The sequence below is a fragment of the Pongo pygmaeus genome, chromosome 14 (assembly GCF_028885625.2).
Source record: "Pongo pygmaeus isolate AG05252 chromosome 14, NHGRI_mPonPyg2-v2.0_pri, whole genome shotgun sequence".
NCBI lineage: Eukaryota > Metazoa > Chordata > Mammalia > Primates > Hominidae > Pongo > Pongo pygmaeus.
In genome coordinates, this window is record NC_072387.2 from 56,449,733 (window position 1) to 56,469,477 (window position 19,745).

Genomic DNA, 19,745 nt, shown 5'->3' on the forward strand with positions numbered 1-19,745 from the left:
GGGGTGACTAGTCAATGCAGAACAAATTGGAAAAAATCATCATTTGGGAGCTATCATTGTGATGTCTGGATAAAGCAAGAAACATCAATGGATGCTAAAACCAAGGGGGAATTTTTAATGAAGAGCACAATATTTAGCTGGTCTTAAAAGTGTCTCCCTGCAGAATGCATATTAATTACAAGGAAAAAAGAAGAGTGGTAATTGTAATGTGTAATTGTAAGTGTAAATGTATTACAGTGGAGAAATGGAGGAAAACTTTGACAAAGTAATTGAAATGATCACGAGTGAGGGCCAGACGGACACCATGCACTTGTCGATACACTGAGAGCACAAAATCAATGACACAGTGTTCTTTCAAGCCAAGAATGCAGAATCTGCATCTAATCATAAGAAAAAACTAGATTAATATAAAATTAAAAACATTAAATTTTGTTAAAGGCTGTGGAAATGTTTCAGGTTAAAAAAAGGCTAAGACATGATAACTACATGCAATACCTAATCCTAGACTGAATCCTGCACTGGAGGGGGAAATGCCACAAAAGACATTATGAGGTCAACTGACAAAATTGGAATATAGATGGTAAAGAATTCTATCAATGTGCATATATCACACCGACAACAGTACTAATGTTATATAAATGAATATTCTATTATTTGAGCAGTTTATACATAGTTTGTTCCATTCACATTATTTAGAATTTCAGTATCATCCACAATGTGAGTACAGTAACTGAAACACAAAGGAGAAAGCAAGGCAGTGGGGTCAGGGTAAGGTTCAACGCATGGCCTGACAAAGCCCAAGAGTTCTCTCCTTTAGTATGCATCTCCTACAGGCAAATAATATCAGTTGCTCATTGTTTGAAGGAGAGTAGCCTATGCAGGATTCATTTATTGTTCAGGTGTCTTTTCCAAAGTATGATAAAACAGGAGTAAGTTCAATAATGAATATCTGCAATCCAAACCAATTTAGCTATAATCAAGGATATCTTTCTTATCTACTATCACAAACATCCCTGTTGCCTCCATCTGTCTTAGAAGAGTTTTTCAAAAGTAAAGACACAATTAATTATACCTTATTAATTTCCTCAAAAGCAAATAAAAAAATGTGTGTACCACTCAGCATACAAAAGTTACACATTAAACGTGCATATATATACATATATATCTCTTTCTTAATTGGCCCAGTCATGAAATTTACATTATTTACATTTGGCCATCCTTACTTTTAACATGTACAGAATTCTTCATGTAAATGTAGATGACCATACATTTTTTTTAAAAAATTACTTCCATACAGTACATGCTTCCTTCGTGAAATCCTAACCTCAGTTCTCAATATTGTAAACTTGGATAAACCCACAGTTTGTTGGACAGCTAACACACAAGCATCACAAATTTTACTAAAAATTTGGGCCAACTCATTGTACACTTGCCCCCTGAAATGAAAAATACACTAGAATTGAAGCAGTATATTGCCATAACTGACCTTAAGGGTAAGGAGATTCTCCTATATTTACAGACTAAGACTGGAGACATGACTGGTAATCTCCAATACAAGTGCTTTTAAAGATAATCTAATTTTAAGCTTTGAGGTAGCATAGGACGAACCCTATAAAATTCATTTTTCTTTTCTCAAAATAATGGAAGAGACTTTTAAAACCTAATATCTCATCAATATTACCGCATTATAGAGCTAATGCAATCCTGATAGCTTGATCAAAAAGACTAAATACAATAAAAAAATCAAGGTATTATATGAAGGAGAGAAGACATTGAAGATAATTTAAGGCCTTGAAGTGAATTAATCAGTTTAAGTTAAAGCTGAAGAATAAATCATAAATTATCCACCTGAAATGCAAGCAGTACGCTTTTTCAGCTTCTGTTCTGTGGATAAAACAATAGAAGAGAATATTCTTATCCTTAAGAAATACTCAAAGCATTTAGGGAGAAAGAGCCATGATATATGTAGCTTACTCTCAATTGGTTCAAAAAACATCATGAGAAAGAAAGAGATAGAGAGAGCAACAGATTAAGCAAATGGAATGAAATGTTAAGAATAGGCAAATTTGGGTAAAGGATACATGACTATTCCTTGTACTATTTTTATTTTAGCAACTTCTAGTAAGTTTGGAATTATTTCCAAATAAATTTTTAAGTCTTTTAATACTAATATTCCAGGCCAGATTAAACAAAAGATTCAACCAATGAAATACTAACCAATAATTCCTTTGTGCTGTCAAATTGAAGACGTACAGTTTGTTGGGCCACTTGTGGTTTTCATAGGTCATTTCCCATGTATTTGGCAGCTAGTGGATTTATTTGCCACCATTAGATGTAGAAAATCTAAAGTACCTTTGAAAGGCAAGGTTGAAGCTCAGAAGAAATGATTAAGACTCCAAGTCCCACAAGTGGTTACAAAACAAATTTAAATTCACCTTACAGGTGTGAAGTGTAGAAGTAAGTGTCCTTTCTCTATCATGCTGTCATTCAAGAATAACTACTCATAAAGATCCTTTGAGCCCTGGGCCCTACTGGCTGCCTGGAAGCTCAGAAATGAATGGAGGAACACCATTACCTTCATATTTCATCACCTAGTCCTCCTCCCTGCTTCTATCCTAATGTTCCATTTCTAGGCTAGTGTCCCTTGGCACGTGATACCTGCTCACAAGCCACAGTATCCCACCCCTCCACGTGTGCTCAGTCCCTCCAGCCTACCTGTCCCCACCTGGTAGATTCCTACTCCTGCTTCAAGATCTGGCTTCAAAAGCCTTCCCTCTCTCCACACCATCTCTTCTCCCTCAGCACCCTGAACACACCGTTGTGAAAGCTACAGTCTAGTAAAAGGGCAGCGTGTTTTTCCTGTATTTCCCTCGAAGCTCCTTAAAGGGTAGAAATCATGCCTCAGTCATCTTTGCACTCCTCATTTCCAACTAAATGTCTACTTTGTTTAACCAAATGGAACTGCAAGTCTTTTGCTGTAGCCACCAAAAGTTCTTTTGTTCAAAGAAGAATGTAAATAAAACTGAAATATGAAATAGAGTGAGTTACAGAGGTAAGCAGTAGCTCTACCTCTCAGAGAAAGAAACGATCCCTCCTGCAAACGCCCTTTTGCTGGATCTTAGGTGTGTCACCATAGAAAATAAGGAAAGAACTTTTAACCCATAAAGAACTATTTGGTCTAAGTTGAGGAAAATAAATCTCTGATGCTGACTTTCAGGGTGATAGAGATTTCCATATGAGAAAAAGCAGCTAATTCCTGGGCACTTAATGATAGCACTATCTTGTCTAAAAACGGCAAAAGCAGTATCCTGGAAAATGCTGACCTAAGGTGACAGCTTATAGTAAAATGAAAGCAAATTTTAAGCACAAATCTTACTCTGCATAAGTTATTTACTACCCAGATATGTATTCTTTGCTGATTAAAGGTACAGCATCAGTGAACTACTGGAGTTATTTTTAGCCAGAGACAGAAGAGATTTTTTAATCCTTGAAAATTAAGGGGCAAGATGTTCCTTACACTATGCTGCTTCTAGGAGTTCATGTCTCATTCCTTCTCATAAGGTCTGGTATTCTTTCTACTCCCATGCAACACTAACAGCTTTTCTGGAATATGATTATAACAGCACTATCTTAGTCTGTTTGTGTCACTATAAAGGAATACCTGAGACTGGGTGATTTATAAAGAAAAGAGGTTTATTTGGCTCATGGTTTTGCAGTCTATACAAGAAGCATGGAGCCAGCATCTGCTTTTGGTGAGGGCCTCAAGCTGCTTCCACTCATGCTGGAAGGTGAATAGGGGGCTGCATATGCAGAAAGCACGTGGCAAGAATGAAGCCAAAAGAGAGAAGGGAGGTGCCAGACATTTTTTAACAACAAACTCTCAGGCTCTCACAGGAACTAATAGAGTGAGAACTCATTCATTACCTCAAGGATAGTACCAAGTCATTCGTGAGAGATTCCTCCAAGACCCAAATACTTCCCACTAGGCCCCACCTCCAATCCTGAAGATCAAATTTCAACTTGAGGTTTAGAGGGTCAGATATCCAAGCTATAGCAGCATCATCCCATTATACATTTGGTGTCTATGTCCTTAACCAAAGCTCCCTCCAGCTTTGCTGTAGTTTACTAAGTTGTATATTATACTTTATGTGGGATTTTCTCACTGCCCCCTAACATGGAGCATAGAATCTACTGCTGGAGCAACTTCCTCCAAATACTTTTCAATTTGGTGGCTTTAACGGGTATGCTTATTGCACCTCCTCTGCAGACTCAGAGGTACTTGGAGTCTGGCCACTGCTCGTGCCAATGACAAAGAATGCGTTAGCTCTGAAGTCGGAGCTCAGACCATGAGAGTAAAACCTATGTATTAGCAGAAGAGAAAAGCAAAAAGAAAAACAAAGAATAGAAAAGAAAGGCAGGGAAATGAAGGGAAGCAGGGAAGAGGAATAAGTGAAACGAATCCCAGGAGTGGTAAGGCACAGTGGGCGCCACCAGGAACTGCCCTCTGATCTAGTTCTCCTAACATGCAGAAAAGGATCCTTTGTAGATTGAGTTCACTATTCTTCCAGCGACAACTATCAGATGACAGGAATTCTAAAGCCTAACATCACTTCCACTTTAAGACCAGCAAGGTATGGAGGAGGTGGGTAGTAATAGAGTATGAAGAACATGAGGCTGGGCACTGTGGCTCACACCTGTAATCCCAGCACTTTGGGATGCTGAGACAGGAGGATGGCTTGAACTCAGGAGTTCTAGACCAGCCTGGGCAATATAGCAAGATCCTGTCTCTACAAAAAAATACAAAAAAAAAAAAAAAAAGAAATTAAAAACATAAAATTTGAAGGCAGAAGGCCTGGTTCAGGTCATAGGCTATGACACACAGGGTAAGCCACTTCTTAATCTTTTCATCTCAGCGTCCTTATCTGTTAAATGGTGATAATAACACCTGGCACACAGGATTGTTGTGAGCATCAAATGACTGCACATGAAAGGGTAAGTTTCTATTTCAACCATGATGGAGAGATGGTTAACATGCCTGCACTTCACAGATTCTGAGAACTAAAGGACAAATATACCCAACAAGCAAAATTTGAGGTGCAATTGCTTTATTAGATGATATCCAAGTACTTGTGTATCTACACGTATTTCTCTATATCAGCTAACAAAATGGGGAGCCTTAAAAGAAACACAAGTATTTTTTTCAAATATTTGAAGGGTTCCCAGAAAGAAGGATTAGCTATTTCCAAACTGGTTCAAATATAGAAACTTAGTCAGACTAGCAGGTAAAAGCTACAGGGAAAAGGATTTGGGATCAGTATAAAAAGAGCTTTCCAATATTTCAAACTGTTTAAAAATGAGACAACTCCCCATAAGGAAATGAGTTCCCTGATAGTGAAGATGTTTAAGTTGAAAGGAATGACCAACTGTCAGGATATGTTAAACGTTGGGTAAGGTGCAAGTTGCACGAGGGCAGGGGGGGTGTGTTTGTTTTGTTCACTGCTATCACCCTGTGCCTAGAACAGTGCCTAGCATGTGGAAGACACCCAGATACGATAAATAAATGAGCAAACTGAGCATAGTGGTGCATGCCTGTAGTCTCAGCTACTTAAGAGGCTGAGACAGGGGCATTGCTTGAGCCCAGAGGTTTGAGTCTGGCCTGGGCAACATAAGGAGACCCTGAGAAAGAATAAAGCAAAGCTAAGCAAAAAAAAAAAAAAGAAAAGGAAGGAAAGAGAAAAAGAGACAGAGAGAAAAAGAGAAAAGAGAGAAAGGAAGGAAGGAAAAAAGAGAAGGAAGGAAGGAAGAGAGGGAGGGAGGGAGGGGAAGGGAAGAAATGAGCATATCCTGTGATCACTTTGAATCTAAGACTATAATTTTATGATAGATGTTCAACAATTCTTAGTCTGCTGAGTCTGTGTCCACTCAGCAGCTCAGCTGGGCATCTCAAAGGCCAAATCATTTAAATATTTTCTCTTGTCAAATTCACAAACACAAGAGTTGATTCTACATCTGCAGACAAACAGGTACCAGAAAGCCCTACCTCACTGTTACACACTAAGAGTGTGGAATGAACAGCAGGTGAAATAGCCAAACCTACACAAATCAACCAACAAAATCAAATGGGAGTTGAGGAGAGGGGTAGGTGTTACTCAGGTATAGTGGCAAGTGGATCTGAGGACAAGAATGTTCTCCTATGCATCTCTGTATCCCCAATACTGAGCACAGTGCCTGGCACAAAATAGATGCTCAAAAACCATTTGCTGAATTCAATTGAACTGAAATTTATGACTGACAATTATTAACTATCTGCCTTTTCATTTCGTATGAGGTTCACAATTCATTGTTATATATTTATTCATACATTGACTTGGACTTAATTGCTTATATCTCCCCCACTACATTACAAACACCATAAGGGGCCACTTCTCCTATTGATCATTGTATACCATGTAGCCCTGGTACATTGTGTGGAACATAGGAGGTGTGCACTTAATATTTGTTGAATGAAGTGAATAAATACTGGAAGTGGATCTCTAAAATAACTGTGTACTTGAAAGAATTCCAGAATCATAGAATCTTTCTAATCCTTTTAGTTATTATTTGTTCATTATCAAGTCTTCCCATTTAGACTGAACCATTTAAGAAATGAAGCAATTTAATATAGATAAAGTAATGGTAATGCAATAGTAATATCAGAATATTTCTTCTAAATTGATGGTCAAAAATGCTCATGAGAGTCCTCAGAAAAACTCAGCTTCAAGTTTGTTTTTTTTTTTTCTTTTTTTTGAGACGGAGACTCGCTCTTTTACCCAGGCTGGAGTGCAGTGGCGCGATCTGGGCTCACTGCAAGCTCCGCCTCCCGGGTTCACGCCATTCTCCTGCCTCAGCCTCCCGAGTAGCTGGGACTACAGGCGCCCGCCACCATGCCCGGCTAATTTTTTGTATTTTTAATAGAGACGGGGTTTCACCGTGTTGGCCAGGATGGTCTCGATCTCCTGACCTCGTGATCCACCCACTTCAGCCTCCCAAAGTGCTGGGATTACAGGCGTGAGCCACCGCACCCGGCCTCAGCTTCAAGTTTTTTAGGGAAACATTTTACTGGCCAACACTCCCATTTTCAAACAGACTTCACAGTCAATCCAGAGGCTGCAGATAACTAACTTAATCCTCTTCTTTGGGCTATATAACTGGGTTTGTCTTTTTTTTTTGGCACTTCTACTGAAGGGCATACTAAAGCAGAGGAAAGAAATCCAGTCAAACCACAAGCATGAATTTTGGCAACTTTTATAACAGACAAGCCTAGTGAACAGTTAGTATTTGGTGACTCCAATGTTGTCTTTCTGGACCTTTTCCCACCCAGTCATGGAGATATCCCTCCACCCAAAGCTGCTCCATTCATACCTAAGGCTCAAATGTCTGTGAAGACAGTGTTTGTTACCAGTCTGCAATAAGATAACTTACATCAGAATATAAATGAAAGCACTGAAGCTTCCTGCATTGGAAAAGTCTTGCTACCTTGCTACCAAGATAAAAATATATTTCAGATGAACTAAATAGTGTGCTTCATGACATAATTGACTTAAATCCTGGCAAAAGATCCTTACCTGGTTGCAAGTCAGGAACAAATAGCTTCAGAAACTGGCGCTTTGAGCAGCATTGTGCTAAGCCATAAAAATATATCTCCTCCTGGGTATCTGCATTTTAAAGGACAATAAGAAGCTTCAAACCGAAGGAATCGTTCCCTAAGCACAGGTTCTCACAAACATAGGGATATTATGTCTCGAACAGGTGGACATGGTATTTGAGGTTTAGAAGGGAACCACTGAAATGAGGCATCCTGCCATAACCAGATCTAGTACATAACACATGCATAAAACAGTATCAATTCCTTTTCTCCTACATCCTGACCCAATCCAATTTTTTTTCAAAGGAACACATGCATTAGAATCACCTAAGAAATTTATTAAACATGACTGTTGCCAGGCCAGCTGAATTAGAATAGCTGGGTATGGGCCTAGGAATCTGTATGCTTAACAGGCATCCAAAAGATTTACGTACACTGAAATCTGAGAACCACTGGATTATATCAGCTGAGGCTACAGAAAAGATCTTTGCAACTGCAAAGGAAACAAAAATAAAAGTCCAAAGTGAGCACCAAATAGGAACTTTTGTCCCTGCCACAGATATTTCAGAAAGCACGTGAATACAGCATAGCCAATCAACTGATGCAAGCACCCCCTACACCATAAATAGGCTTTGCCCAATAGCATTTGCCAGTTACTGTTTAAGCAAACCATTGTTTAACTGCCATTAACCTCATAGGATTATTGACACTGGGTATCCATTTCTCAAAGAGATATCAGATATTTGATAGGTTAAATTGAGAAACACTGGATTATTTGGCTTGGTTTGGTTTTGTTAATGGAACTTCCTCACCTCAGAAACAGCCTGTAAGCCTTTTTCTAACTAAGGAAACAATGGGCTTTATTCACATGGTATTTCACTCACAAGTCCCCTAAATTACTGGCTTGCCAAACCCTGCTCAAGCAAGCAGGCTGAGTGACAATAACAAAAGCTAAATTATTTGGCATTTCAGTGACGATGTGTAACAGTGTATAAATTTTTTAAATCCCCTTACTGTTCTGCCTTTTCAGCAATGACACATCTACAAAAGGGGCACTAGGCCAAGTACCCTACCACAAAACAAAATCGTTGCCTGTTGTGGTATTAATGCTCAGTGAAGCAACTGGTCTCAGTACACAGTCAAGTACACCAAAACAGGCATCAAAGGGTAGAACCTAACTGTTAACCCAAAGTATCTGAGACGGGTCTCAGTCAATTTAGTAAGTTTTTTTTTGTTGTTTTTTTTTTTTGCCAAGATTAAGGAGGCACCCGTGACACAGACTCAGGGGGCCCTGACGACATGTGCCCAAGGTGGCTGGGGTACAGCTTGCTTTTATACATTTTAGGGAGACATGAGACATTAATCAACATGTGTAAGATGCACATTGGTTCGGTCAGGTAAGGCAGGACAACTCAACGTGGGGGCTTCCAGGTTAGAAGTAGATAAAAGACATAAGGGTGCATTTTTTTGAGTCCTGATCAGCCTTCCACTCAATACACAACTTAGTCTGACTCAGTGAATCTGCATTTTTACATAAACAATACGGCAAAGGAAGCAATCAGATATGCATTTGTCTCAGGTGAGTCTCAGAGGGATGACTTTGAGTTCTGTCTGTCCTTTGTCCACAGGGAATTTCCTTGTGGACGAGGATCCTTGTGGCAAATCGTGAGGGAGGTATGTAGCTATGTTATTTAGGAATAAAATGGGAGGCAGGTTTGCCTGACATAGCTCCCAGTTTGATTTTTCCCTTGGCTTAGTGATTTACTTTCCTTTTACATAACCACAGAGCAGAATGCCATGGAGAGGGGCAATAACAAGCACTGAACATCAGGAATGCTGGCAGGGGAGTTAGATATGGCTCCAAGTCTGTTCGGTCGTCTCCACAAGGCTTCCACAAAGGCCAATGGTTTCACACTGACTTATGATACCAAACACAAGAGAACCAACAGCCTGGGCAAATTAAGTCTACGTTTTTTTACGAGTTAGCCCATAATGAAAATTCTCTCACAGACTGAAAAAATGGTCCATATCAATCGAATCACAATATTTAAGAAAGCCATGACCAACTTGCTTAAGACTGCTCCTTCAGCTGCCCCTCTTCAGCATCCCTCCCAGAGGAAGAAAAAGCATTAGACAAAAAGATTCAGATCAACACTGCCCCCCTTCAAGAGAGTCATGACACACCAGACATAAAGCAGTGAATCACCTGTCATTTGTTTCCAGTTCTTCCTCATCAGCCGACAGTCATACATCTGGCATCAAATAGTATAGCTTTTATTTTTTTCCTAGTAGGATTAGAGTTATTCAATTGAAAGTTGAAAGTTAGGAAAATGGAAAGTTCAATTTTTCTACAAATAAGCAAGGATAACTTTGACAGCTGAATGACTGAAGAAGAAAACAATGCTTTATCTGCAGCACTCTCTGTCATGGTTTCAACAGATCTCTTTCCTACCTCCTACTTTAAGTAAAAGTTAAATGAAGAGTCTCCCTGTATGTGCCAGTTTCATATACACGCAAGAACATACAGGAAGTTAGTATATGATAAAGATGACATTTTAAAATTGGTGGGAAATAGATCAAATAGGGAAAAGTAAATCCCCTAAGGGATAAGTAAATGGTGTTTGGGAAACAGCTTAGCCATTTGAGAGGGGAAATTTGCATTCATAACTCAAGTTCAGACTTTATAACAAAACAATTAAGCCTTTCAAAACATATCATGAAAACTAGAAACCACAAAGACTAACACATTTCATTATATTTAAAATGGCATATGACATATATAAAATATATAATAGGCAAAAATGGTTAATCTCAAATATACAAAAAGTTATTAATACTAGGAAGAATGAACAGTCAATAGAAAAACAGTCAAAGAACATGAAAAGGGCTGGGCGCGGTGGCTCACGCCTGTAATCCCAGCACTTTGGGAGGCCGAGGCGGGCAGATCACGAGGTCAGGATATTGAGACCATCCTAGCTAACACGGTGAAACCCTGTCTCTACTAAAAATACAAAAAATTAGCCGGGCGTGGTGGTGGGTGCCTGTAGTCCCAGCTACTCAGGAGGCTGAGGCAGGAGAATGGCGTGAACCCGGGAGGTGGAGCTTGCAGTGAGCTGAGATCACGCCACTGCACTCCAGCCTGGGCGACAGAGCAAGACTCCGTCTCAAAAAAAAAAAAAAGAACATGAAAAGGAAGTCACACGCTGACGCACACAAACACACACACACATACACTTCCACAAATGCCCAGTCAACAGATGAAAGCTCAATCAACATTAAACAGGACATGGTTTTTGCCCATTGGAATTAGCAATACAATGTTATCAAGTATGGAAATATTATTGTGCATTATGAATGGAAGAGTAACCAAAAGACACTTTCTGGAAAGCGGTTCATGCTTTTACACAGCTATTCCACTTACAGGTTTTTACCCTAAGGAGAAATTACCCATGTGCTGAAAGACATATGCACCAGAGTGTTCACCTGTTATTTATAATGTTAAAGACATATAAACCAAATGTCAATAAATGCAAAGCTAGGTTAAATAAACCACGATATACACATTCTCTTGTATGTGCAGCTATTAAAAATTACGTAGTCCTATATTTGATGCCATGGAAAGATCCTTATTTGACTGAAGAAATGCAAATTATAGAACATTATGTATATGATCCTATTTATATAAAAGTGTATTCATATCTATCCACATATGCTCATATTTAGAGATGACCAGAAGATTGTTTACAAAACTGTTAACATTAGTTAATTCTGGGTTCTGGCACTGCAGGTGATTTTTACTTGTCTGCACTTTCTTGCATCATTCCAGTTTTGAAGGGGTTTATTTTTTCAATGAGTATGTGTCATTTTTACTAAAACAATTATCTTTTTTCTAAAACGATGCTAGTTTCATCAAACAAGGATATCAAAAACAAATAAAAAGATGCTTCTCTGCTTTAAGAACAAATCATAGGAATAATCATAAAGTAGTTGAGGTTTTCTCCAGTTTCCTTCTTATTACATGCTCAGCTGGTCACTCTGGAATTGTCACTCTCAACTGATGAACTGCAGGGTCTCAACTGGTGGTCAATCAACTCCTATTGAAGACATTAATAGATGTTAGTGTTTAGTTGGTGATATGGTTTGACTGTGTTCCCACCCAAATCTCATCTTGAATTATAGTTCCCACAATTCCCATGTGTTGTGGGAGGAATCTGGTGGGAGGTAATTGAATCACAGAGGTGGGTCTTTCCTGTTCTCATGACAGTGAATAAGTCTTGTGAGAGCTGATGGTTTTTTGGTTTTTGGTTTTTTGGTTTTTTTTTTTTTGAGATGCAGTCTCGCTCTGTCACCAGGATGGAGTGCAATGGCACAATCTCCATTCAGTGCAACTTCTGCCTCCTGGGTTCAAGCAATTCTCCTACCTCAGCCTCCCGAGTAGCTGGGATTACAGGCACACACCACCATGCCTGGCTAATTTTTGTATTTTTTTTTCAGTAGAGACAGGGTTTCACCATGTTGGCCAGGCTGGTCTTGAGCTCCTGACAATCAGGTGATCTGCCCGCATCGGCCTCCCAAAGTGCTAGGATTACAGCTCGTGAGCCACTGGTTTTATAAGGGGGAGTTTCCCTGCACAAGCTCTCGCTTTGCTTGCTGCCATCCATGTAAGACATGACTTGCTCCTTCTTGCCTTCCACCACGATTGTGAGGTCTCCCCATCCATGTGGAACCGTGAGTCCATTAAAACTCTTTCCTCTATAAATTACCCAGTCTCAGGTATGTCTTTATTAGCAGTGTGAAAATGGACTAATACAATTGTCAACAAATGAACCAGGAAGCTTAGGCCACTCCTGGCCCTTTCAATACTTCTCCCAACTTGCTAAACTTAGTGATTTCTGTGTTACTGTATTACTGCTGACTAGACTCTAGGGCACCCAACAGTCATGACTTCTTTAGTTAATGGCAATTGTTTTGCAGATTTACATAGCTATAAGTACCATAATGTTAACCACAACTACTCAATGCTGAGTCTCCTATCCCTAGACATTTGTTTATAGCCTACTTCCAATTTGTGTTTATATCTTCACAAATTGGATGTGATGGAGCTTTTTTCAGTCCTACTCAAAATGTTATCTGTGGACTGATGCCAGTCCACAAACAGATCACAAATCTGCAAGCGATAAACAGATATTTTAAAATATTTAGAAACTTTTACAGCAGTTTGAAAGAGCAATTTTATCCTGTAGAATCAAAAATAAATGAATAAAAGAATTGAGGCTTTTCTGTGCTTTTTGAAAATTTTTTTCTAGTAACTGTTTTTTATAAAAGAATCAGTCCATTAGAGAATTTTAATTTCCAATTTTAAAAAAATGGCCCTTATTTTTAAAAACTCATCTTTCCTCTCAGTTTAAGAGCTGGCTTATTATAACTTATGCACAGAAGCATAAATATGGTAGTGTATTAAATTTCCTGTCTCTGCCATCAAAAATTAGCAGCAATTTCACAGCCTAAAACAACACAAACGTATTATCTCACAGTTCTGTAGGTCAGGCATCTGGATAGGCTTGGCTGGTTTCTCTGCTTAATTTCACAAAACCAAAATCACGGAGTCAGTGAGCTGTGCTCTCATCAGGAGGCTGTGAGAAGAACCTACCTCAGAATGCATTCAGATGGCTAGCAAAATCCAGCTCCTTGCACTTGTAGGACTGAGACCCCCACATCCTTGCTCGCTGTCAGCTAACAGCCACACTCAGCTAAAAGTCTCGCTCCAGTCCTTGCACACAAACCCTACATCTCAGAGGCAGCAACAGGGCATTGAATTGTTGCCTCCAGCTGTGGATTATTCTTTGCTTTTAAGGGTTCATGTGATTAGATTGGGCCTGCAGGGAAATCCAGGATAATCTCCCCTATTTTACGCCACCACACCTGGTTTTTGTATTTTTAGTAGAGATGGGGTTTCACCATGTTGGCCAGGCTGGTCTTAAACTCCTGACCTCAGGTGATCCACCTGCCTCAGCCTCCCAAAGTGCTGGGATTACAGGTGTGCTCCACTGCGCCTAGCCTACTTTTTTCCTCATTTTATACTGCAAACCTCTAAATCTTTTTTACCACTATACGTTAAATTATAGAAATCTAAAAGCCACAGGACTTTCCTCACCCTTTACATTTTGACAGGACAAAAGAGCATGACTAACTACAGACCTCTACCCTTGACCCACCATCCAACATTTACATCCATCATTTTGCAACTTCTTTCATTTTTTTATTTTTTTGAGACAGAGTCTCGCTCTGTCGCCCAGGCTGGAATACAGTGGCACGATCTTGGCTCACTGCAACCTCCACCTCCCGGGTTCACGCCATCTCCTGCCTCAGCCTCACAAGTAGCTGGGACTACAGGTGCCCACCACCACGCTTGGCTAATTTTTTGTATTTTTAGAAACCTAACACGGGTTTCACCGTGTTAGGCCAGGATGGTCTCGATCTCCTGACTTCGTGATCTGCCCACCTCGGCCTCCCAAAATGCTGGGATTACAGGCGTGAGCCACTGTGCCCGGCCTTGCAACTCCTTTAAATAGAATTCTTTGCCAGATGGAAACAACTCACCAAAATATTAACAGCTTCATTGCCCTCTGCTGGAGTTTTGAGAGTTGGTTTCTGTTTTTTGATTTTTGCCTGCTTATTTTCCCCCTTCATGGGCATCTGCTACCAAGTGCCAGAATCAAGCTGGCTTAGTCTAGGCTTCGCAACTGCAAGGTTAATAGTCAAAACTGGTTATACTCTTGGTACAAACCATAGTAGTTTAGTATCTACTCAACTATACCTTAGAGAACTCAAATGTTAAAATAGGCTTTTTTTCATATGAAGCGGGTAGGGCCACAAGGAAGCAAGTATCAGCACTGCATAAAGAATACTCAAGGTTGTATGTGTTTTAGGAAATGAGGTGTGAAGGTGTATAAGTAGCTACCAGCTGGTTGTTTCAAGTCTCCATTCTCCACAATCATTCTCCATAACCATTCTTGCCAAGCTAGTTAGTTTCAATTCCACTGGTTACTTTTTAGTCCTTACTATACTTGACTTCTGAGCTGCATTAGACACCATTGATGACTCTGTCCTTGAAATATTTTTCCCTTGCCTTCCCTAATACTTTTTAACAGTTTTCCCCTTCAGCCACTTAAGAAACACTTTGAAGCCATGCACTCTTCTTTTTGCATTCCAAGCATCAGAAGTCTTCCAAACTCCTAGCAGATTCGAAGTACCACCTCTGTCCTAGCAGCTACTAAACTCTGAGTTAACTCAACATCCACTGTTTGTCCTTTCAGTCTCCAAGCATGAATTGTGATGGTTTTGAAAAATGTTAACAAAATCTTTGATGCTTCTCCCTTCAAAAAGTGGAGCTTAATTTCCCTCCCCTTTGTGGGCTGGATTTTCTAATAAACAGTGCAGCAGAAGTGACAATGAGACTAGAACACAAAGGCACTGTGGCTTGGGGGGCAGCGGGCACGCAGCAAAGAGCCAGCTGCCATGTCACAAGGACACGAGCAGCCCTGTGGATAGGTCCACATGGTAAGAAACTGAGGCCTCTGGCCAACAGCCATACAAGTTAGCCACCTTGGAAGTAGGTCGTCCAGGCTCAGTGACACCTTCGAATAACTGCAGCACCAGAACTAATCCCAGCTAAACTGATCCCAAACCCATAGATAAGAGATATAAATGAGATAGTAAATGTTGTTGCTTGAAACTCACTAAGTGTTTGGGGTAATCTGTTATGCAAGAATAGATAACTAAAACACTAGTATTACCAATAATCTGTATTATATCCTCTGATATACCAAGCATTGTTTTTAACTCCTAAGTAGACCTTGAATAATACAAATAATACAAATAATGCCAATCTTAGTTCATCACTGGCTGGTATTCTTTGGAATGAATCTTTAAAAAGTAAAAACTAAATGACTGGACTTTTAATTATCACAAGTTTTTTTTTTTTTTTTTAAGATGGAGTTTTGCTCTTTGTTGCCCAGGCTGGAGTGCAGTGGCGTGATCTCGGCTCACTTCAACCTCCGCCTGCCTCCCAGGTTCAAGCAATTCTCCTCTCTCAGCCTCCCGAATAACTGGGATTACAGGCGCCTGCCACTAGGTCTGGCTAATTTTTGTATTTTTAGTAGAGACAGGGTTTAACCATGTTGGCCAGGCTGGTCTCAAACTCCTGACTTCAGGTGATCCACCCACCTCGGCCTCCCAAAGTGCTGGGATTACAGGCGTGAGCCACTGTGCCCGACTACAATTTTAAATGGTTTATGGCTCTGATACTCTATGTCATATATATGTAAACTACCAAATATATATTTGGCTAAAAATACATATTTTGTTTTCTACATATAAATTCTCTCACACATTTTTGTTCTCTTCCCTTACTAAATAAACTTCACTGATAAGAAAAGAGCTAAGTAAACTGAGGGACACTAGCATTAAAACTTACTCTAAGGCAGAAAGACTGCTTGATGACAGCCTGGGCAATGTAGCAGGACCCCATCTCTATAAAAAATAAATTAGCTGGGCATGTTGGCATGCACATGTAGTCCCAGCTACAAAAGGAGGCTGAAGCAGGATGATCACTTGAACCCAGGATATTGAAGCTGCAGTGAGTCATGATTGTGCCACTGCACTCCAGCCTGGTTGACAGACTGAGATCCTGTCTCAAAAAAACAAAAAACAAAAGAAGCCCTCATATAGCTAGTAAGTAGTGGATCCAGATTCAAAGCAGACAGTCTACTTTCAAAGTCTGTGCTCATCATCACTACGTTATGCTGCCTCTCATAGTATATACATCTGATCACACTTTAAGAACATCACAATAGGTAGAAGTTCTGAAATCCATCAGTATGGTTAAATAGTCTACTGCTTGGTCAACATTTCCTTCCATGGCATTAGTTAACTACCAAGTTTTATGCAGTGAGCAAAAGGTCAATATGTATATATACACACACACATATATTTACATATATGGACAAAAAGAACAATGTGACTACAATCTGTCTAAAAATATCCACCTGTTACCATATAAAACATCATACAGACTTTGGGAGGCCGAGGCAGGCAGATCACGAGGTCAGGAGATCGAGACCATCCTGGCTAACTCGGTGAAACCCTGCCTCTACTAAAAATACAAAAATTGAGCCAGGCGTGGTGGCAGGCGCCTGTAGTCCCAGCTACTCAGGAGGCTGAGGCAGGAGAATGGTGTGAACCCCAGAGGCAGAGCTTGCAGTGAGCTGAGCTCGTGCAATGGCACTCCAGCCTGGGCAACAGAGCGAGACTCCATCTCAAAACAAAAACATCATACAAATTTAGACATGTCCAAGACCAAAAAATAAACTCAGCTTCTCTCTTCCCCAGTAAAATAGTTAAGAAAAGCCTTTGAACTTAGACATCTTGGACTCAATTCTCCCCTCTGTTTCCTTTAGAGGATATACTAGATGGCATACACATAAATAGCAGACTTCCAGTGAACTATCTATCTATAAGTAGCTGTATAATATGTATGGTTGGCTGGGTACAGTAGTTCATATATGTAATCTCAACATTTTGGGAGGCAAAGGCAGGAGGATTGCTTGAGCCCAGGAGTAAGAGACCAGCCTAAGCAACATAGTGATTCCCTGTCTCTACCAAAAAAACAAAACAAAACAAAAAACAAAAAAACCACATATGGTGGTGTGTGCCTGTAGTCCCTGCTACTTAGGAGGCTCAGGTGGGAGGACTGCTTGAGCCCAGGAGGCAGAGGTTGCAGTGAGCATGATCATACCACTGCACTCCAGCTTGAGTGACAGAGACCCTGACTCAAAAAAAAAACAAACAAACCACTGTCATGGCAAGTGTATGATCTACGAATTGGTGCTTAGACCTCTATACTGCAATAATGAACACATCAACTTCTACTGTGTTTACTTCAAAACAAGCAAACAAAAGCCATGAACCCAAATCACATTGGGAGATTTTTATTAATTTAAATTGACATTCTTAATTTTGTCTACAAGTCCTTGGTAAATATGCCTTTATCTGAAACAAACCTACAGGTGTTTCTTAATATGACAGAATCATGAAGACTTGCAGTTAATCAGTGTTTCCTAATGATTAAAACAATGTTCAAATAATTACAAAGTTACTTCATCAAAATTCTTAGAAGAATATTCTGAGGAGTGTTTGAAAGCTCTGTTTATAAATAGTGATTGATACATTTATTATGTATTTGGTGCTGAAGATAAACACTTTTTACATAAAACATTGTTTTAATATACTGCTCTACTAATGAGGCTAGTTATTAGATATACTGTATTTTAACACTAAAGAATAAAGTATCTTCATATTTATCTTATTTATAGGACTCTTATCAATGAAGAACTTTGTATCCAACAATAATAAACTGGCAAATTGCAAGTTACGTTTTGTAGGAGAAGCAAAAAAGACTGGCTGCGACAAAAGAAAGAAGATAACTGCATTATACATGCTTCATACAAACAGTCCATTCTGAATGGTACAATTAAATGCAGACCAAATCCTTTTAAATGTTTGTGTGCCTAGATGGCAATTACAATCTCCACACACTAAAAAGAAAAAGAACAATAACACAGAACACAGTATTCTTAATGATTATAGCACATTTAACACCTTCAGCCATCCAGTGGGTTTTCAGATCATATTGGCAACTGAAATTTCACATCCACATGTGCTTGCTTCGCTAAGGTCACTATTTCAGAGAGCTTTACAACCTAAAAAAAAAGAACGAAGAATTTTCACAAAAAGGTAAATTCAGAACTACAGGTCAGTGCAAAATTAATGTACACTCAATTTTTTCCATTTAAAACATCTGGGCTATTCTGACATCACTATAAATCACATTACATTCTTATAAGCAAATGACACTCTCAAAGGATAATCAAGTCTGACACTCTTCATAGCCCAAACTTCAATTAAATACTTTCTGATTAAGATGTTATACCACCTGCTAGGATTATACATATGTATTACATAAGATTATATATGTGTGTATAAAATGTGTGCATATGTGTGTGTGTGTGTATATATATATATATAAAATATTCTAAATTTTATCTTAAAGACAGAAACAGTGAGTGTCTTTGTTGGATACTCCACAACTCAAAGCACGTCTAAATAAAAATTTGTTTTGAAATAAGTATACAATCTTAACTTAAAATATTGGGATAGAAGTTTGGGTCTAGTAGTTAGTATTTTATTTTTTGTCAGTAAGTTAACAATTGCTAACCTGAGTTCCAATTCCCTCTACAATCTGTCTAAAAATATCCACCTGTTACCATACAAAACATCATACAAATTTAGACATGTCTAAGACCAAAAAAACAAACTCAGCTTCTCTCTTCCTCAGTAAATTAGTTAAGAAAAGGCTTTGAAGTTAGATATCTTGGATTCAAATCCCCCCTCTGATGCTTATGATATATAACCTTGAATAAGTTAACTTATCTAGCCTGTTTCTTCATCTATAAAAATGGAAATTTTATCACCAAACTCATATTAAATGAGATAATCCTTGAAGAAAATAGCTTAGCATTGCATGCACAGTAAATACTCAATAAACAGTAGTAACTGCTAATATCATCATCATCTCATTCAATATTATTATTGTCATGACTTCTATAATCTCCCAGTCAATAAAAACACTGTAGTCATAACTTAAATCAACTGTTCACTTTTACCTCTCATGATCTATTTGATCAAGGTCCTACTGGTTCTTCTCCTTCTTTTCATGTCCTCCAAGCTTTTCTTAATTCAAGCTTTCATTCCAAAAAAGTGCACTTTCAGAGACAAGTTATAACCTATTTATTACCTTCACCTTTTCTCATATCTAAGTATTACACTAGATGGACTCCTACTATCTCTCCTCTTTTCTCTTCAATATATCCCACATCTCAAAGTCAAAACAGGCTTTCTGAAATACTTTCTCCTACTATTCCCTTGCTCAAATTCTTTATTTTTAACTCAGGTTTAAGTTTAAATTCTTCTGTCTCTAAACTAGAGTTAAATTTTATTTACTAGTAAGTACTTTCCCAAAGACGGACATAAGACTTTTATTATTTTTATGAAATGACATCAC

General features: G+C 39.0%; 1 protein-coding gene across 5 annotated transcripts in view; it reads right to left on the reverse strand.

The window, feature by feature from the left end:
• Positions 1 to 7,948: 7,948 nt before the first annotated feature.
• Positions 7,949 to 19,745, reverse strand: part of SUCLA2 (succinate-CoA ligase ADP-forming subunit beta) — a 68,402-nt gene continuing 56,605 nt past the window's right edge. For 3 of the 5 annotated variants that reach the window (XM_054447336.2, XM_063650854.1, XM_063650856.1), the window contains one exon: positions 17,598 to 18,384. In XM_054447336.2, the coding sequence (XP_054303311.1) occupies positions 18,310 to 18,384 (75 nt within the window). In that variant the 3' untranslated portion in view covers positions 17,598 to 18,309. Of the gene's footprint in view, positions 8,118 to 8,853; positions 11,719 to 17,597; positions 18,385 to 19,745 lie in introns of those variants that run through there. The other 2 variants (XR_010123574.1, XM_063650853.1) reach the window with 2 other exon arrangements.